General features: G+C 46.6%; 1 protein-coding gene across 1 annotated transcript in view; it reads right to left on the bottom strand.

The window, feature by feature from the left end:
- LOC149365272 (GTP-binding protein 2) overlaps positions 1 to 20,212 on the bottom strand; it is a 28,405-nt gene extending 8,193 nt beyond the window's left edge. Inside the window, exons 1-8 of the mRNA XM_089541512.1 lie at positions 20,023 to 20,212; positions 15,930 to 16,155; positions 13,061 to 13,236; positions 12,049 to 12,203; positions 10,069 to 10,268; positions 7,003 to 7,097; positions 6,672 to 6,761; positions 2,697 to 2,915 (exon numbers count right to left, since the gene is read on the bottom strand). Of these exons, the coding sequence (XP_089397638.1) occupies positions 2,697 to 2,915; positions 6,672 to 6,761; positions 7,003 to 7,097; positions 10,069 to 10,268; positions 12,049 to 12,203; positions 13,061 to 13,236; positions 15,930 to 16,080 (1,086 nt within the window). The 5' untranslated portion in view covers positions 16,081 to 16,155; positions 20,023 to 20,212. The remainder of the gene's footprint in view (positions 1 to 2,696; positions 2,916 to 6,671; positions 6,762 to 7,002; positions 7,098 to 10,068; positions 10,269 to 12,048; positions 12,204 to 13,060; positions 13,237 to 15,929; positions 16,156 to 20,022) is intronic.
- Between the last annotated feature and the right edge of the window lie 1,366 nt (positions 20,213 to 21,578).

Here is a 21,578-nt window from a genome sequence, read left to right as displayed (position 1 = left end):
AGTAGGGTAGGGGTCCTGCTTTCAAATAAAACCAAGGCAAAACAGAGTCGTCGGAAGCGACAGGCGTGAAGTCCTGGTGCATTTCGCACCAAAATCACCATTTCCGGGCTTTGTAGGCGCGAAATACAATAGATATTTTAGTAAGTGGAGGTCAAATTTAGACCTTGAAACTTATTAGGCATGAACTTCAGAGTGAATTGACCCCTAATATGCCCTTTTTAGAAAATCTAGATTTTCGCATTTTTGATCATTTCAAGACCCATGTCTCCCCTTAAGCACCATTTTTTTTTTCTTTTCCTGCTCAGCAGCCAAGTGGAATGATCTTGACAGCAAGTGGACAGAAGTAGGTGGTATATATACACATTTCAGGCATTAGAGAGTTTTAGTATAGCGTACGTAGACATACGCAAAGGCATAGCGTACGCTATAAAATAGCATCAGTCGTACTGCGCATGCGCCAAACGCTATTTCAAACCGATGGCTTACGTACGTTCGCGTTACGTACGCTATTTTTCGAATTTAACGTGCGTGCTCTTGCGTACGCCAGGAAAAATAGCGTTCTCAACATGGCGGCGCCCAAGTCGCCCGCTTCGGAGAGAAAATGTCACGTTATTGGGTTTTTAGGCATATTCATTGCCCTTAAATGGAACGTGTGATATTCGCTTTGCCTCCTCTCGCCGACAGCTGGACGAATGAGTGATAAACTTGCCCTATTTTTGATTCTGTGTAACGATTCCGCCGTTCCTAACCCTGACAAAACACCGCCGACTGTGGATTGGCTTGATTTGGATTTTTTTGTTAAGGTAGTCATAGCCTTGCCAAAAGTAGCCATTTCGGCTGTAGGGCAGTAGGGGTCCGAAAGAATGCTTGTACGCACCATGACGTTCTTAAAAAACCTGGCTCGGTTCGGTTATCTAAAAAATTTTTAAAAAAAGCTAGGCTCTGCCTCGACTGCGCAGTGCGCGACTCATCGGGGACGCCAAGCAACCGGCTATCTAGGTGATACGACTTCGATCAGCTTGGCCAATGCGTTGGCTAAGCGCGAAAAATACGACACAAAATGTTTTTACATTATAACACGAGATGGCGCCACTGCGGCCTTGGCTATCGTTGCGTTCGGGCGGTTGTACGGTAAACTAAAAGTGCTCTTGCGACTTTCACATTAACCACCCGCTAAATGCTTGCGTATAGCGTACGTAACCGCTCATACGCTATATTAAAACTCTCTATTAACTTAGGATGCAGTTGTTGCTGGTGGAATCTTCACTCATGTCTTTCACTTCACCTATGGTATACTTTTCAATACTGTCAGTGGGTCAGGGATCAAACATGGGTTAATGACATCCTAGTCGAAATCAAGAGGAAGAAATGGGCTAGGGCAGGACATGCAATGAGAAGGTGCAATAACAGATGGTCCTTAAAGGTGCACTGAAGAGGAATCTGAACTCGTCTTTTTACAGCGGGAACTCGACCTACACGTTCCAAGCATTCTTAGAAACTTCGATTTATTGCCCTGTGTGGCTGATTTTCCTAATTAAATCGAATTAACGTGGCTCCCGCCTTTTTTTTTCATTCTCCCTCGTACGGTGGGCGGAGTCGACTAACGCGTGGAGTGCCTTGTAGCCAGTCCCACGGCGGCTTGCCGCTCTGCCATCGGCGGAGTAATACGTAGTAGTCCGCAGAAGCAAATAGTCCGCGCGTATTTTTATTTCTGCGGGCTTATTTTGCGGCTATATTATCTGCGAATGAAACTATTTATTCACGGAAACCTAAAAAACAAAATAAAGCGAAAGCAAAGCCTCCATCCACGGAGCTGGCTGCAAGGCACTCCACACGTTGGTCGACTATGCCCACCGTACGAGGGAGAATTAAAAAAAAAAGGCGGGAGCCGGACGTTAATTCGATTTAATTAGGAAAATCGGCCACACAGGGCAATAAATCAAAGTTTCTAAGAATGCTCAGAACGTGTAGATCGAGTTCCCGCGGCAAAAAGACGAGTTCAGGTTCCTCTTCAGTGCACCTTTAACACGTTCACTGCGTCATGGATCACCAGTGGGTTGCGATGTGTATTCATGCTGTGCAGCAATGAATACTGAGTTCCGTGATGAATCCTTGGGCCAGCTCTGATTTATCGAAGAGCCTGAGAAAAGTGCACGTGCCATGCCGCTGTTGCCACTTACTGGCAGTTCCAAGAAGTTGGTGGCCGGCTCCCCGTGCATTGTAGCTGTACACTGTCGTGACACACCCGAGAAAATTAAAGGTGGCCCACCGGTGAGCCATGCTGCAAGAGGTCAGGGCTATGAAAATCACTGCCACAGTGATTGATGGTAGCAGACTGGATTCCAAGGGAAGGAAGAGAAGCAGGGGGAGGCAGTAAGTTGGGTGAGCGGATGAGATTAACAAGTTCGTGGGGACAGGGTGGCCGCAGCAGGCACAGGGCAGCGTTAATTGGTGAGATATGGGAGAGGCCCTTGCCCTGCAGTGTGCGTAGTCGGACTGCTGCTGCTGCTGATGACTCTTCCGACATGTATCCTGGTGATTACTGTTGTCGTTCCCACCCAGCTATGGCCCTTTTGTTGGGCCTAGCAGTATCGTGAAAAAACTTTTAAAAAGCTTAAATCGAGAAAGCTCAGCTGATGCGACCCATCACAACCCCTTTGAGCAGTTCATCTGCGGCTGTGTAGGGGGGTCCTTGCCTGGAACTCTGGGGTGAGGCGCATGAGGCCGTCCCGCTCCTTGGGTCCATGCCCCGGTGGCAGCACATTGAGGAAGGTGTAGAGCAGGCGCAGGCCGTCCCCGTGCACACAGGACACCAGGAACACGGGCACCACACTGCCCTCACGCACACGGGCTGCCGCTGTCAGCGCATCGTCCTCACTCAGCACCTCCAGCGGCAGCTTCTTGCAGCCAGGGCCCTGCACAAGGTTGGACATTTAGTAGGGGTGTGCGAATAGTGGTTTTTTGATTCGAAGCGAATTCGAAGCGAATAGCGATTTTCTTAGAATAATTTCGAAGCGAATAGTTCGAACAGTAGTTCTGGCACTAAAAAGAGGCTGAGTGACAGTAGGCATTTCCAAAACCATTTATTTTCCCAACACACGATGCCATTACACACTGCACTGAGGCTTTATTTAAAACCACACTTCAAAATTTTAACACCTAGAGTGAAGAACAATTTTTACTGGCAATTTTTACTGGAAGAACAATTTTTACATTCCCAGACTAGCATTCCCTCGAGCAAGAATGGAAACGGCTGTACAAAACTAGCGCTGCAAGCGAAACGTCATTCGCACCGCTCGTGCGTCCTGGCAAAATTGTCCCCGGTAGTACCTCCGAGCAGCACTCAGCATCGCGCTTCCATCAAGAATGCTCTCAGCCTCCAACGTATCCGAGCGCCCGAGTTGCGGCGACGGAGTTCGGCACACCACCGAAGATGGCTCAATGCCCTGATTACGGCGGCGTTCCGTTCCCATCAACGCGCAAGCAGTCAGAATAGCAAGAAAAGACGCCAGTCGTAGATGCCGAGCGTTAACGGCAGTAATCCTCCACGGGTGCACAATAAGCTTAGCGTTATCACACGCTAAAGGCGCCCTTCCCATTGACGTAAGTATACACTTCGGCGATTCGAGTCCCCGCGCTGCCGCTGAATTTTTCGCGCCTCCGCCGGTAATATGATGGCTTGCTTGAAAGCTGCCGAGAACGGTCGCTCATATTCGGTACGCATGATTCGTCACCTGATTGGGTGAAGCGATAGCGCGGTAGGGCTGCGTGTTTATCTTCGCAACTGTCCTATCAGATATTCTTTTCCGCAACTCTAACGGAAAAAAAAATCGAGAGGCGGCGGAGCGGGCGCGGCTTCGGTGCTTATCTGATTTTCAAGCCAGCGTCCGCCGCGGCGGACGCGGTTGTTGCGTTGTGTGACGCGCATCTTTTTTCTTTCTTTCCTCTTATCTTTGAACTCTCCTCTATCTGCACGTGGCAGCGGTGGTGGCTCAGCTAGAGCCAGTCGGCAGGCCCGTGCACTTTCCTTTTCATCCTTCGCTCAGTCGCAACAACAACAACAGTAAACTGAGGTTTCTTGTTTTGAAGCTTAGACGACTGTCGGCTGTGCTCTTCCTTCTTTGCGTCTGCCTCGACACGGTGGCAGCGACGCGGCTTATGGCAGCCTTAGTGCGGAGGCTCGGAGACGGCCAGAACGCAGGATCTTCTGCAAGAGCGCGTCGCCCTCACCTTTATTTTGTTTGTAGCTGGGTTCGCACCCCGACCTGGTTGTGATTTGTGTATTGACTGACCCCCGAGCGTTGAAAGCGCGATAAAAAAAAGCCATCTATGCGGCAATACTCGGAACTGAAACCACATAAAGCAAGCGGGCAAGCGCCCCAGAAACACTATTCGCGCGAGGCGAATACTTCGAAATTTCGAATACCGAGAATTTGGTTCGAAGCGAATATCGAATACCGTGCTATTCGATCGAATATTCGAAATTATCGAATATTCGCACACCCCTAACATTTAGTACTAAACTGCTGCGGCAGTCCCACTCCAGTCCTGGATTTTGGGACCTCTTAAGTGAGGAAAGTTATGTATTTAAACGAGCCCTGATTCTGAAAAAAACCGAACACGGAGAAGTGCAAGTTTGTCCGGCATGCTTCTCTCTTTGTGTGTGTGCCATATTTTTCATTGAAATTTACCCCTACACTTTCACAGAGCGGTGCAGCGGGTTAGCTGGTGCATGTCTGCCATGGTGGAACCAGCAAAGAAATACTTCTAGTGGAGGAAGGACACAGCACAATGCTGGAATAGCAACTAAAATTCCTCACTTGCTTTTCAGTTCCCTTTGTATCGTGCTCTCCTGTGTCCTCCAACTTTTGCTCATTTTTTTGTTCTGCTCGTTCGCCTATGTTAGCCCTGCACTATGTCAATATACTATACTAAGCCCTACAGTGTTCTAAAACTATGCCACCACAATCCTGGCATGAGATTTAACTTACAATACAGAACTATCTCGTGTCATGCCCTCAACATTGATAAGCTGACGTATGAGCTCACTTGATTAAAGGTACTAAGAGGTCACAGTAATTTAGTATTGTTTACAACGAAAAAACATACAAGCACCGAAGCATCAAAACTAGGCATGCGCGAATACTGAAACTTTAAAATGCGAATCGAATATGAATATAAAAAAAAATTCCCTCGAACATTAGTTTTTTGCAAGGCCATACATAAAGCATACTTAAATAAAATGACGTGCACAGAAATGTAAGCTGCTTGATTAGACAGCATGACAATATGAACCTTGTGATGTAGTCATAAGAAAATGAGCAACAAAATAATATCCATGAATGACAGATGATTGGCAGCTAAAAGTACTAAGTTGGCAAGTAAAAACTCATTAAAATGGACTTCAAGGGACCAGAAGAAATGCACCAATTCCCTCTATAACAAGAAAATGACGAAGATGTGAAAATGCAGTCAACCCTTGAGAGAAGGCTCCATTGCATAAATAGCCATGACGAGTGTAGTGATCAGCGCCTTGTGTTCAGACTCACAGTCGATCAAAAAAACGTGCGCTTTCGCGTTGTGATTGCTTGAAACAGGTATGCAGCCATCTTGTTCACATTCCAAGTGATATACATGACAAAGCCCACTTGCAGAATTTCGCATGAAGCCCAAGCCTAGCAGCTTCTGAATGTGTTCGGTCCGCACGACAGACGACAAGAGAAGAAAGTGAAGAGGAAATCTTTGTGCTGTTTTCTTGACACTTTAGGTTCAAACTTGAGATTATTTTCCTAGATACTGTGATTTTGCCATGGGCGGATTTATGAAAATTGGGTTGCATTTGATCAGTGTTGAACACATTCCAATATTTTTGAATATTCAGAAATTCTTGGTTATTAATTTCTCAAATATGAACACAAATCTAATAATAAACAAATTTGATTTGTATTCAAAATTTCAAACATTTGCACCCCCCTAATCAAAGCCCAAAACAGTGCATGTGTTCTCTGTTCTGTATCACTCCTGCGTTGTCGCTTCTCCTTACCAACCTCGCACAGCATGTCGAGGAGAGCAACTGAAACTTCATTTCTTGGCCTACATGTAGCTACCACACAACACTATTTGCGATGAGAGGCACGTGCATGCTAGAATGTCATGCAAGGCAGTGTTTAGCCCCTTTGTCTTTCATCACCAACCACACCTTATGGAGTTTTTTTTTTTCACAGAAGAGCTCACTGCAAAAACTAAAAAGGACCCATTTCCTAGGAAGTCATAGTATGTCCACTACCGTACATTAGTCACATTTTGTTTCTTAGTGTAATAGATCTTCAAACAGGGAATAGTGTCTCGGCAAACACAGCCTTGTTTGGTGTCACCACATCTCCACTACATTCATCGCCTTAAGAGGTCCCAATATCCGACAGCAAATATAAGTTGGTATCACTGCTTTCACTGCTTTGCTCAAGCAAAGCTTCTTTTCCACGTTGCCCAAGGGCTTGCACTGCTTTCATGTGCCATGCTGGGAACTCTGCATTTCGTGCCACCTAGTACAAAAACCTGAGACAGGCAGCAGCTAGAGAAATCAACGCACTCCCCCCAAAAAGTGTTTCCAGGGTGTGAATGGCAGAAGTGCATATCTCCCCAGAGTCGACTTGGCGAGACAGGGGCCTTACCTTGAGCAAACCGTGCAGCTGAGCCAGTGTCTTGGCCAGTGTTGCCGACCCCACCGTGTCCACCTTGTTCACCACAATGGCCAGGGGCACCTGGGTGACAGGACTGGTTTTTTCCCTTCTGCCCTAACTCGGCAGCTACCCTCCTCAGCAGCAGCAACATTTTCTTTTTTTTTTTGAGTCCCCAAGATGAACATCCCTGCCATGGCATTGTTTCTCTCAATGATGTTTGATGGTGGTAAAGGCGGAGGGTGAGAAGAAAAAATAAAAGCGCACAGAGAAAAAGGAAAGCCCAGTGGGGCTGCTGTGAAGGGCACCATGGCCCAGCACCGACCTGGAGGGCAAGGGCGAGCAGCAGATGGTCACGGCCTGTGCCGGTGAGGCCACCCGAGGCATTCACCACCAGCATGACAAAGTGTGGGCTGTGCCCTGCACACAGGAGGGAGGGAGTGGACGCACAGGTCACCCACGAGTGCCACCATTCGAAGGGCCGTCCAGAGGAAACAACCGACTCTTCAACAGTACAATGTTTCTAAATCTGAAGGCTTTCATTTCGTCACTGGATAACATAATTCCTTCCCGTGCATTGTTTCTTTTACAACATCACCTGTATACAGTATTACAACCTTGCCAATCAGTCATTTCCATGTCAATGATGGGTCATAGCAGCGAGAAGCAGTATTTATAAAAGCATTCTTAGCACAGCGGCACTGTCATTCTGTGTGCCTGTAATACGAACACACTGATATCACAGTGAAAAAGTTAGGGACATGAAAATGTGGCCACCCGAATTCACATACGTTGCAACAAGATTTGCCGGGCTAATTGGTTCATACTGATACAATCTGCGCTTTTAAGTGTCCATGTGTGTGCTTTCATGTTGTCCTCACCCTTTTGCACAGTTACACTTTTCATCACAATTTACACGTCCCATACCTCTCCTTATGAAGCATCTGCATTGCAGACATTCTTAAAGCCATGTGATCGTTTGTATTTTATGCAGCTTTTCAAATCAGCCCTTCCACACAAATACTTCACAGCCCATGCTTCCTTGTGCCCTGGCTGTTTCAAAAGAGCCATTATCCTAAGGTGGTCTATGCAAAGACCACAGAACCTACAAACACGACAAGTTTTACAAAAAGAAAAAAAAATGAAGCCATTGTGGAATTATCACACTCAAGAGGCAGCCTTATCTGTTGGAGAGACCTTGATCACTGGTATTATTTGAACCAAATTAAAAATATTATTGCAGCTTTCAAGGCCTTCTGAACAAGATGCCACCACTGCAATTACAGTTCAGGACAAGGAGAAGTGGAAGACATCAGTTCAAAAGAGCGACAAGTGGGATAACAAAAGAAGATTGTAGTTGCCAAGGTGCCAGAAAGAAAAAAGGTATGCTACAATGACTCAGCTCAGATGAAGATTTCTAATGTAGGAATGCATTTAATGCATACATTTTTACCTCTCTCTGTCCACAAAATTGTCTGTCCAGGCGGTCACCTGGAACCCCCATAGGTGCACTAGGTGCAGCTCAGACGAGGCTAAAAAATTCTCTTTTCCTGTTTCGTATAAGCATTAGTTTAAAATATTACCAACTTGAGCTGTGCCAACTACACAGGGTTTTAAGTTATAGAATCACTCACTAAGGATGTTGCAAAGGCAGACACACACATGGCATCAGAAAAGGGGATGGTTCACATACTAGGCAGCAGAAAAAGGTGGAGCTTGTGCTGGTAAGGTGGGCACATGCTTGCCAAGTTGGGAACAATCAGTGTGTGCCCACTGGCGGAATGAAAGCTATATCACCCAGTGGCAAAATGGAATGAGGATTTTGACTCACCTCAGAAAATATGACTTAAAGGGTCAGTCTACTGAATTTTATCGACCATATTTTCTTTGCGGCAACCGATAGCTCTTTATTCAAATTACCGTTTAGCCAGCTGTGGTGCCAAGGAGTGCGGTAGAACATTTTAAAATAGAATTTATTAATGTGGGAACACATCTGTATGAGATGGTAGTCTCATCTGGCAACCATCTGGATTTCCGCCGCGCGGCGACAAACATGGCGGCGCCCGTCGAAGCCGGACCTCTCGCTTCGGACTGAATTCTCGTTGTTGCTGCCTTTTTCAGTGCATTCACTGGCCATAAATGGGGCGCCTGTCTTTCGCTTCGTCTCATCTCGCCTATAAGAAAACATATAAGAGATAAATTTGCTTTATTTTAATAATTAGAGTGACGATTCTGCCGCTCCTAGGCTTAAGTGGAGAGTCGGTTTGTTTACAGCAATGGTTCCCATCCTGACGACCAGATGGCGCCACTATAGGCCGAGTTTATTTTTGCGTCTCTGCTAGCATATGCTGAACTAAAAGTGGGAATGTGCCTGCGTTTTGCGTACGTGGAACTATAAATATTCATGTGATTTACAGAAAAAGCGAGCGGTACGCTTCTACAGTTTACTAGAACAAAACGTGCGTTTCTCTGACATTGGGGCATACAAATGATACGTAGTATATTCACTTATGCTTCTACAAAAAAAGACTACCACTTTCTTGAACAAAATGAACGTTCGGGGTCGCCACCATGCTTTTTTACGCGACCGCCGAAATAAAATATAAATTCCTGCCTAAACTGGGCGCAGACCCCTCGTTATTGATGTTATAGGGTGCCAACTACCAGAATATGCCATTATTTATACACTCATTTCGGTGAGTAGACTGACCCTTTAACACCAACATCGGCGGAACCTTCCACAAGTACTGCTGCCAAGAGCACAATCAACATTGGAAGCAACCACAAAAGAGGACTGACAGCACAATTTCCTATGGTAACAAAACATGGGCCAGCATGCATGCATTCCTGCGGTGAGGTAGTCTCTAGGCTTTCTAAATAAACTGACATCTAGATGATTCAGATATTTTTTCCCACCCTGAAAGGTCTCAACTACTTGAGATGTTACTCTACGTAAAATGGTGAAGAGCAAGCCCTGAGCTGCTGAAAAAAGGAAACAACCTTTTCACTCTTGAGTGGTGCTCAGCTTGAACTAAACTGAAAGGCTTTTCCTTTTTGTCCCCAGATGCGACTGTGATGTTTTCACCTATAACTGATCAAAACAATTCACAAAAGGTCTCCACCTTGCTGCCATTTCCTTCTTTTAAAAAGAACAGGAAGTGAAAAAGTGAAAAAGAGACGACGCTACACGTGAAGAGTGGACAGGATGGACACCTCTTCCCTACATGTATGCACTTTCCAGTCTTTGTGCTCTTTATCCAACTAGCCCAGAATTCCAAACCTTTAACACACACACCTTCTCATTAGCCACTGCTATAAACTTGGTGGCAACTATGACATTCAACAGCATGTGCAGCATGTGAAGTATCTGCCTTGGCAAACCACTACACACCGGTGAGTCCGAAGACGGTGGTGCGGAGGTACTTGTGGTGTCCGGCCAGGTCAATGAAGGTGATGAGCTTGGCCGAGCGCTCACACAGCTCCTCAGGACTGCGGCAGCGGCCGTACGTGACAGGCTGCCCCTGGCTGGTAAAGCCCAGGATCTCCCGGCTGATGGATGACGTGTGGCCAGTCTGGATCTCATGCAGATGCCTGCATACCCGCCCCGAGTGAGGCTTCTTCTGCTTGAGGAAACACCAGCCACCCCAAGTGTGAGCAACCATGTTCCCAGAATGCCAGATTACTCACACAAGGACATACCTCACAGCTAACTTCCTGACATGGACAAGCATCAGTGAGATGCTCAGTGCTGTCCACCTGCACGCAGTCAGTTGAGGCCAACCAAAAATAACGCCTTCTAGCTGCACAACACACACCATATATCCCACGGATAGTTTGCTTGCGCAATGAACACAGTGGCACCAGATTCCAACATCAAGAAAGTTACTTTACAGCAAGATATTTGCAGGGCATAGTAATAACAGTCATAAGGTCACCAGCTTGTGGTAAAGCCAAGCAGCAGCATAAAGGCCTTCAAGCCAAGCCCAAGAGAAAAAAAAAAAAAGCGGAACGATCAGACATCTGATGCAACAATTATGTGAAAGCAGTTGGGTTTATGTTCAATAATCACTTTGGCACTTTTACTCTAAGCCGAGGCTTCACACATGCGACAGAATTTTTCAGGTGTGTGGGCAGCCTCCTAGCTAGGAGGATGGGGAGGGGTGGGAATGCTGTTGCAGCGTAGTGGTTCTGGAGGGCTTTCCCAGTGCATCTCTTTTCATTCCACTGCTGCGTGGAGTGGGTGGAAGCCTTGTGGAGAGTGGATAGGATGATGGCGGGTGGCACTTCACAAGGGTAGAGTTGGACGGGTGGTGAATAGCACTTATGCAGAGTGAAGGCAGGCAGGTGTGCTATGGGGTGCTGGATCGAGGGTGGCAGTGGAGGAGTGGGCAGCCCACTAGCCGGGTGTGCATTGGGGAGGTGGCTTAGGCTCCACTACAATAGACATCAGATTATCAGGGGATTACAGGAGCACTGCCTTCACAGTAAAAAAAATTGACGGATGATCACGATAGCCGGCAATGCGAAATATGAGTGCAGCTCTTCACGGCTGGCAGCTGGCATGTTATGCTGCTAGCCACCCTCCGGGATTTTGCTGTGGCAACCACCTTCCAGGTGGCATTTCACTCTGCTACTTGGAAAACCAGTTACGCCGATTATGCCAACAACGCCGACACCAACGACTACAACGTGGGATCCAGAAACGGGCACCTAAGAGCTTTGCTCTAAAAGCTTAGGTGCCTTCTTAAACACATTCTTAAAGAAGAAAATGCGATGGCATTTAGTGGTGGATCCACTTTCAAAATTATGGGGGTCCTTAGGAATTGGTGTTGTCCCATGACTGGTCCACTGGTGGTCAAGTGGTGTTGACCTCTCAACCCTCTAAATTACATTCATAGATCACAGGGAGTACTTACACCCCTACTGGCTCATGGGTGCAGCGGTTAAATGATGCCCCCCCACCAGTGCCCCCGCCACTGCCCCGGCAGGTGGTTGTTTCAAACACAGCCACCATGCAGAGGGGCTTGCGAAACCAATGTTGCTCTTACCGAGCTCCCATAAGGCCCATGCACAGCACTATAGTGAGCAGGTGGCAACTGCACTAAATCTTCTGGCAATGGTGGGTAGTTAGCTCACAATCACAACCTTCCTTGGTGGGCAGGTTGCGATGATGTCACGTGAGCTCTTTCGATCAATCAGGGAACATCGTGGGAATTTCAAATTTTGCTGTGCTCTCTGAGAGGTCAAATCATATCAGGTGACCCTGATGACACCATGAGAGAATTGACAAATCAGAAAATTTCATTACGTAGAAGCCAGAAACTTTTTCTTGGACAACAGCCTAAATGCTACAGCAGTAAAGAAAACTGACCGGAAAAGGTTGAGCCGTGCGCTGCCCCGCCCGTTGTCAAGCTCGCCCTGGGTGAGCACTCCCAGCACGGTGCTCTTGCCAACATCTACGCTGCCCAGCACAGCCACCCGGATCTCAATGCTCTGCTGGTCCTCAGGAACCTTGCGGACCAGCACCTGTCACACACAATTCTCCACTCACAATGGCGGCCAGCCTTCCTGCCTCCTCCTTCAGCAGCCATCCTATGCAGCTGAAATTCGCCACTGTCAGGACTGCAACATTCAAGCAAACTCAAGCACCTAAGGACGATAGGTACTGGACCCAAGTTACACTTCGTTTAATCTAATAACAAATGGACAACATTGCACTCAGTTCTGCCACCTTTATTTGTGTCCCAGTACAGCTTAGCATCTCGCAATAACAGCCGATCACAGCTCAGCCAACAGACCTTTCAAAGACTGCGTAACAATTCACCTGAATGGGTCCACTCAAGAGTGTGGCCTCAAATATGACACCAGTGTCAATCACCAAAGGATGCACATCCTATGAGGGGATGAAACGCAGACAGCAGGAACACCTGCTGAGCCCTCTGTGCAAAGCAGGGGCAGTGATGATGCGAAAAGCAAAGACGCACATCCAAACACTGCCCAGCAAGGCCGCTGCCCTGTTACTACACTCCAGCTTGGCAACTATCTGCATTGTCATAACAACATGCAGCAATAACTTTAGAAATTAGCCCATAGCTTTTGGTGATTTTGCAGTATAAGAATGTGGTCGGGCAATTGGGCGGTCACTTAGTCAGGTAGTACTGCTGTTGCTACCGCTGTTGATGATTAATTATTTCTGCCTACTTTTGATATGTGCAAATTTCCAAAAAATGCACCACATCAAGCTTCTCTGAACTCGACCCAGCAATGGCCACCAGTCTGTCACCAATGAGAAATGCCGCAGTGACACCTGGTGCAATGTGACAAGGGCCGGCCCCTTGTGCCCCACAAAGCAAACTCCACACACCAGCTGCCTTCCTTCTTACCTCGGCAGCTTTGCGGGAGTTGCCGATGGTACGTTCACGTAGGACAGTGAGTGAAGCACCCAGCTTGGTGGCCATGCACTCCAGAGTGGCCAGGGAAGCCGCCATTTCAGACTGGCTCAGACCCACCAGCAGGCCCCCGTCCTCCACACCAATCTCATAGATGGCTTCCCCCTGGCCTGCATGGTCAAAGGAGGTGCACACTGCTTGTGGCCATGACTGAAAAAATTATCACATCTCTTGAAGATCATTACACAGCAGTCAGTTTGCACCACGACACTTCATTAATATGTCCAGAAGAGCTTATTTAGAAACAGGAAGTGCTAGTTTGGGTACTTTTGGGTACTTTAAGCGTGCCTAAACATTTATAAAATCTGTCACAGTCACTTTAGTGCTTGAGGTTGTAAGAGTGACAAAGATGAAGCATGGTGAATACGAACAAAAAGGTTCATCATATCTTTGCGATGTCAGCAATCCACACTGCGAGTACAAAAAATCTTAGTGTGCTTCTGGTAAAGCTGCTGAAAATACCTTTAAGGTAGTATTCCAGGAGTGTTGTCCAGCCTTGTGCTCTTGTACTCTGGCATGTTGTCCAACATGCCAGAGTGCACGCTTTTTACAATCCCACAAGATTTTTCCTAGAGTCATAAACGATCTCCAAATATGAAAATAATTTACAACACTCACCTATTGATTGTGTATACCCACAAAGAAATCTAGACACGTACAGACCACAGACTACAGTCGACGACCGAAAATTCGGACCCCTGGTTTTTCGGACATGCTTGATTATTCTGACTTTCTCGCGGCATTGCAACATGGCCCGTAAACTTTGTAAACCCATTGTATAAGAGCGCCTGAAATTTTGGACACACCGAAAATGACTACTTGATTTTTCGGATCCCATTCGCACTCGCCACCAATGCTCAAGCCGCCATATTACATGTGCAGTGGAACCTCGTTAATTCAAACTTCAAGGGTGATCGAAAACCTGATCAGATAAAATGAAATTAAAGCTTAAGGGGAGCCTCTTAAGTGCAGGGCTGAAAGACTCTGCAAGTCGGCACATTGTGCTCGCATGGTTTCGAATTCGTGCCGTTCTTGGACGTCGTCCACTGCACAAACTCGAACAGTAGTCGCAGGTAATGGAACTTCATCCTGAACACGGGAAGAGGCAGCTGCGAAGCGTGTGGGAGTACGGCTTTACGGACAAAGGTCGGCGTGTCCGCGTCAAAACCGCACCACAACCCTGCTTTTCGATCGTAAAACCGTCAATTAACAACTGGCATTTTGATTACAGGCAAATCATCTCTCCTTATGCGTAAGCCATCACAGAGTGCATGTTGCCAGTTATGATGTAGCTTTTCGGTCTAGTCACTAGGCCTAACTGCTAAGGCCAATGTCGACAGAGCGCCTGCTTCGGCCATTTGTAAGCTCTTTTCGTTTCGCTATCTTCGCCTTCTTGTTCCAGGCCCTTCGTACCGCGGGCACAATGCAGTTCCACTGCAGCAGCGGGTTCGCTTTCACGCCTAGGCTTTGGCCCAACCCGTGCACTCGTATGCAACATGCCAAAGGCAGCACAGCCATCGTAGGCCGAGCTCGTGAAACTGGTCACCGCCCATGCTCAAAACTACTGACCCCTTCTTCCGGCATACTGGCTATAAGTTAAATGATTTTTTCAATTAAATTCAATTTTTAGGATGTTTTTGCGGTTCCTAGAGAGTCCGAAAAATCGGTCGTTGACTGTAAAGTTCCCAAAATACAGAACCACAAATTTGTTGTTTAAAATACAGTCGAACAAAAGAGAACTCAGCATGCACGACTGCTTGCATGAAGTATGCACGAAGCTAGCCAAAGTAAACAAGAATGTCTCAAATTTGACACTGTCATCATGAAATTCTTTTCCTTGAGTGATGCTGTTCTTCATAAGGCCAGCCTAACTATTTATCTGTCAGCACTAAAGTATGTCGTTTACAATTTTTTTTTTTTTTACAGTAGAAAGCATTTAAATGTCAGCAAACTACAAAAACAAATAAACACAGAGTCATATTTGCTCATGTTCCGCTCATACTTTTTTTTTATAGTATGTTTCTTACGCTGGCTTCTTGACTCTTAGTTACCCAGTAAGCCTGAACATCAATTTCACTGACACTTCCAGGACACACAGGGCTGCGTATGCACCGTGCCAGCAACAATCCACCCTCTTCCAAATTAGGGAGCCACTGACCCTCCCTAAGGCAAACGTTCGCGTGGTGTTTTGAGTTCCAGAGAAACTTAGTGTGTTATGCAAAAGATCCCTGCCCTCCGCACATCGCTCCCAAAAGCAGCACAGGAAAAGATTTGTTAAACATAATGAGGGCATTGCGTACAATATTCCGCTCTCTTGTGGCAAGCAGTATGTTGGACAATCTGGTAGGTGCCTGAACGACAGGCTTCGAGAGCACAATAACAACATGAAGACATATACCGGCAGCAATCTAGCTTTGCATTCCGAAGATTGCAAGTGCGTTCCTTTTTTGGATAAATGCTCAGTCGTTGCCAAAAGTAGAGATAAGCTAACTCGTGAAATTGTGGAACCTGCGCAGATTGCTGCCTTACAAGATAACTGTGTTAGTACCCCGTCCATTTCCTTGTCCAAACGAGAGCTGGCCTTCTAGGGTTCAAAACATCCGTGATCTCCCATTTTTTATTGCATCTTTTTTCGATTTATTTTTTCTCTCAGGTCAGCACATGCGCTACTTTTGCTCAGGTTCCGTTCACTTGGTTGGTTTTGGCTTTCTTTGTTAGTCGGAAGTAAAGCGCCTGTGTTGTGATTGTGTTCTCTCCCCTTTTGTCCATCGTCCTGGTTGTGCACTACTCTTATGTTACTGACCCTCCCGTAGCCTCCACTTCATTTGGGTGACCAGGTGCTCTAGCCGGCTCTGCGAAGGGCTGACCAACTTCAGCTTGTACTCGACATTTCCCTCTGCTGCCTCGGGTGGCAGCCAGAGCTCCTCCGCGTCAGGTCCAAAAAAGGACTCCATGGCACGGGGTGCTGCTGCTGCCAAGGGCAGAGTGCAACAATGGCAAGAACCGCGCAGATGGAATAGCTGGTAGTTCTGGAAAAGAAAGAAAAGGAAACAACACAAAAACACATGTCAAATTGTGCCCCCTCTTGCCTTCTGTTGCATGCACCATCCCCCTTCCCGACAGCCCCACTGCTTGTGCCACGTACGAGCATTCTGCCGTCTCCACAGGCCAAGGAAGGTGGCAGTCATGCAGGACCTTCTTTTTTCTAAGCGCAGTACAGAACACTGCTTTGCAGCTACATACATGGCCACATTTATATGAACATGCATCTCACATAAAGCAAACACTTCAGCTTGCCCCCACAATAAAGCCAATATAGAACTGAAGTGTGTGACATGGGGCATTCACTGCTTTCGCAAGAGAAAACCTTGTCACATGTAATATGAAGGACAACCAAAACCTAAAAGCAAGCTCACTCTTGACCATGCCAGTGCACTTGACTGAACACAGTGGCTACAAAATCTGCTGCCTCTCCAAGTGACTAGACAGTCTGAGTACAACCTATAGAGCTCCTAGCACTCACGGCAACATTTCAAGGAAGTTCTAAACAAGATTAGGCAGACAAAAAATGTATAGTGTTTCAGCTTTGACAAAAAGCACACTGGCTTCTCCTCACAATCATAGTAAGACCAGCATGGAAAACTTAATTGTGTATAGCTGAAATTAGCTAGCTCTAAAACTTTCTACTTTGCATGTATGCCGGGTGTTTCACCTAACATGTTCTGCAATTTTCAAAAATAGGCTTTTTGAGTTAGAACAGCATTTTCGGCCTAGTATTGTCAGCAGTGTAGCCCATCAGAATACAGCTAAGATGTGCTAACAAGTAGGCTGGTTAACTAACATTGAGTAGTTAAATTTTGAACTATTACTGTTAGCCTCCTGACATCCCTCAAGAGAAAAGTATATAACAGCTGTATCTTACCAGACCCACCTATGGGGCAGAAATGTGGAGGCTAATGAAAAGGGTTCAACTTAAATTGAGGCCAATGTGGAGAGCCATAGAAAGGAAAATGACAGGAAGAGGGCAGAGTAGTGCGTCAGGGAACAAACGCTGGTTAATGACACCCTAGTCGAAACCAAGAGGAAGAAATCGGCTTCGGCAGGGCATGTAACGCGAAGGCAAGATAACCGATGGTCCTCAAGGGTAACGGACTAGATTCCAAGAGATGGAAAGCATAGCAGAGGGTGGCAGATAGATAGGTGGGTGGATGAGAGTAAGAAGTTTGCAGGGATAAGGTGGCCGCAGCTAACACAGTACAGGGTTAATTGGAGAGGTATGGGAAAGGCTTTTGTCCTGCGGTAGCCGTAGTCATGGTGATGATAATGATGATGTCAGTCTTTTTAGAGGCATGTAGCCCACTGTTAAGTAATATCCATAGCAGTTTTTAGAATTTTGAAAATGCAGTTACCCTCGGCGCTGCGGCCCAACAAATTCTGACTGCATTGCTCCAAAATACACGCACTTTCGCAAAGCTTGGAGGCAAAGCAACCCCTCCAGTGCATGTAACTCGTTGAAATAGCCAAAGTTCGTTGGGCCATAACACCAAGGATAACTGTGTTGTAGAAATTCTAAAAATGGATATGGATATTACTTACGATGAGCTACAAGCCTCTGAATAACAAAGAGACTAACAGTAAATGTTAAAAAGTTATCTACTCGCTATTAATTAACCAGACAACTAGTTAGAATGTCTTAGCTGTATTCTGATGCATAAAACCACTGACAATGCTATCACAAAAAAAGTGTTCTTACAACTCAAAAAACGTATTCTTAAATACTGCAGAATATCCAAGGTGAAACACCTGGAATTATTACTATTTATATAAGGCTTCCTAGCATAGGATCATTACATTACTTATGTGCACTGTCCATTATTACAATTGCGATTTTTTGTCTTAATAACTGCTTCACTTTCTGCACCTTACACTGTCGTTACTGTTTTATTCTCTTTCACATCCTCTCAGTTATTGCAGCTGTTACTCCTTATTAACTCATTCTGCTCAGAGTTTATTACACAAATGTCTTCCTTTTTTGCACTTGTACCAAATGAGTTACCTGCTGTCTTTAACAGACAAAATGCTTTCAGCTTAAATTTCCACAAAGATAATTTTGAAACCTATGCTAATGCCTACCCTGAAGCTTGCGCTGTACTTCAAGACTGATATGGTTTGATTGATGGGATGTAACAGGCAACTTGGACTACGAGGGACGCCATAGTGGAGGGTTGTGGATAATGTCAACCACCTGGGGTTCTTTAATGTGCACTGACATATCATAGTACACAGGCATTTCGCTTCCATCAAAATGGGACTGATGCAGCCGGGATCGAACCTGTGTCTTTTGGGTCAGCAGCCGGGCACCATTACCACTGAGCTACCAAAACTGTGTATGCATTAAGTGCCTCATCTGAGAATGTGTTGTCAGCCACGGTTTATGACCAGAAATATATTAAAAATTGAATGCAGTTAGAAAATATCTATTTTGCTTATTCCACTGGCTTATGCAATTGCTTGATAATATGCTTCAGAACAGCGAAGATGAGTCAGGAAGAACAATGACTGTAGCACTTCATGCTGCTTTTCTACTGACGCAAAAAAGTGTGTCTACAGTCTTCCACAGTCGTTCATGAGGTATTAGTTACACAAGGGCTTCTTATCTACAAGAAGACTTATAATTCAGACCAGGTCACGGGCTTCTCATTTTTCCTAGTTATGGTCAAACAAAAGTGAAACAGTGAGACAAGAGTGGGGCCTCAGTCCACTTCTAAGAAACAGAACTCTAGCTGCGTACATATCGGTACTCTTGAAAAATTACCTTCTGTGCTACTGGTGTGTTCCCTCACAACTTTCACATGGCAATCGCATTTTGAGCTATGTGTCTGCAGTAATGCACGAGGCGCCGGCATTTAATTGTGTCAATCCTGCGAAGCAGAAATGGAAAACCGCCGTCTGACCGCAAAGCCGGCGTTCGGCAGGTGCCAGTTTCGACAGTTCGGACAGAGGCACGAACTCGATCGTGTCTCCGTCCGTCGGGAAGAAAAGCATCCACAATAACTAGCGGCGAGTATGATCATTCAACTTCTCCGCCAGATGGCAAAACCGGTCAACAGCTCTTCCGAGAACCGGTGTTTTGCAAGCGACGGCGATTTTCGATTTCTATCTCACCGCACCAAGTATGCATGTAGGTGAAACAACCAAAAATGTGATCTCCGAGCGATATTTAAGCGCTCAAAAATCAGCGTTCTAACAGGACCTAAGGTGTCAAAATAAATATACCTCTGAAGTTCACGGCACAGAAGCCGTTTTCTGCGATCTCCGCGCAAATTGGCGAAAATCAGGACGCTCTTACGATGGATGTCATCAGCCCTTTAGCGATTGACAGTGCACACAGATGCGCGCATTTCGAAGGCCGCAGTGACAGCGGCGCGGGGTTACTAGATCAGCTGCAACAGCAACAAACCGGTTCGCGCACAAGAAAACCGCGCGGGCCAGAACACAGCCTGCAAGAGCAGCGATCAGAGGTTTTCACACAGAAGAAAGCATGATGATTAGGGCGATTCGCTTCAGGTTACAAGACATTGTTCACGCGCTGCTTAAGGGACACTCTGTCGAGTTTTGCCAAACGGGAATGCCAAAGACACTCACGACCTTGGTTACTAGGCAGTGTGACGCGACGCGTAAGCGGGCATCTGGATCGCTTGGTTCAGTCCTACGACAAATCGCGCAACACAACGCCTCGTGCGCCTGTTCTTTCACCCCGCAGATAAGAGACAGGGACAAAAAGACGCGAAATTGTCTGCGTACTCATTTGTCATTGAATGAAAGTGTTCTGCCCAGACTAGACACAACTGTTGCTCTCGCGCGACCCATTGGCAGGCTCTGGAGGCGAAACTCACCGTCAAGTAGCGCGAGCAGGCGCGGTCGTAAGGTCACACGATGCGCGCAGGATCAAAGACAAGCGGCAAGCACTGCGCGGATAGCAGCGCGGGCGACCAGCCTATTTGCAACAGCCAGCGCACCTTACGCCATGTTCACATCAGCTGCTTTCGCGCATCCAACGATCCACCTCATTTGGCAACAGTGGGCTGACCGGCCGCCCTTCCTTGACTCCCCGCGGGAAAAAATTGACCGAGGGCGCTCTGATCGAGGTGTCATGAGGAGGAGACGCACGCAACACACTATCTCGCGCTTTCTACGTGCATTTGCTTCAATCAGATGAAATTCGCCAGCATATATTCGCGCAAGCATATTTGTTGAGTCTATAAATCCACATCTGCAAGCACTCAACAGACAAGTAGTTGGCAATCAACCAGTTTTTGCATTTTTTTTTTACACGAACTACGCTCATTTATCGGCTAATGCGCTTCACTCGCGTTCTTTGCCCGCAGCTTTTGCCCACAAACAAAGAACGTAAGTTTATAAAGTTTGGTTAACTGAGGAAAAAACAACGTGACATACCAAAGGTAAAGAAGCACTGATTTATATATAACATTTATGTGCAACGAGAAAGGGATTTGCTGGAGATATGGTTATTCATGCCAAAGCAACGTTTTGAAGACGGGCTCTGCATTCTTCAACTACCGGGGTTTGCTATCCACAGTGTTAAACGAGCAACTAAGTGACATCCCGCCTACGACCGCGCGCTCTGTCATGCTTCCGCTCCACGGAGAGTGCTACCATGGAGGAAGGAAAGGTGCTACCGCTACTTCGATCGCAGCGCCCCAAACGTCTATTCGACAGTATGCATTGCGCCTCCGGATGTCTTACTCCTCACTCGTCCTACTCTAATACACTACTGGACTGACGGCAGCAGCGCTGCTACAGTCTGCGCATGCGCTGCAGGGCCGAGCGCATGAAATCGAAAGTTGGCTCGTTTTCCTGGCACACTTTCCCGTTGTTGCGCGCGTTCTCAACAGAAGCAGCCGTCCAACAACGTAAACACAGCACAAAGCGCGCGCTCTGAGGTTTCAGAGAGTGAATACGACGGCAATATCACGCATCGCGCAGCAAAAAAATTTGCCCAGTAGCAAAAAGCGCGGCAGGAGACCGAAACTGAAACCACCTGCCACACGAATATGATTCTAATCCGGACATCAGACAGCCTAGCGAACTCTGAACATATGAAGTGGTTCAACGGATTACATGCGAATTCCGAACAGAGCTTGAGCACTTACCCCCAGTAATATGCACAGGTCAAGTACGAGTCACTCCTGGAGAAGGCGGTTTTCTCGTCGGAAAATGAGGTTCAGCATGGTTTTTGTATGCAGAATTACTTGCTGGCGTGACAGGGAACTGCCCCAATAAATCGTCCCCTAGTAATATGGCAACATGGATTGACACCCCTGTTAAAAAAAACAACAACAACAATTGCAAGGGGCCAAAACTAATTCTTTTTGGTCCCTTTAAATTTTTTAAATCTGGGATGCGATATCTGTCCAGCACCGCAGCTGCA

Source organism: Amblyomma mixtum, chromosome 1 (genome assembly GCF_055824585.1).
Source record: "Amblyomma mixtum isolate Tamu chromosome 1, ASM5582458v1, whole genome shotgun sequence".
Classification (NCBI taxonomy): domain Eukaryota; kingdom Metazoa; phylum Arthropoda; class Arachnida; order Ixodida; family Ixodidae; genus Amblyomma; species Amblyomma mixtum.
The sequence above is the reverse complement of the archived record's forward strand: the minus strand, read 5'-3'. Positions and strand labels throughout refer to the sequence as shown.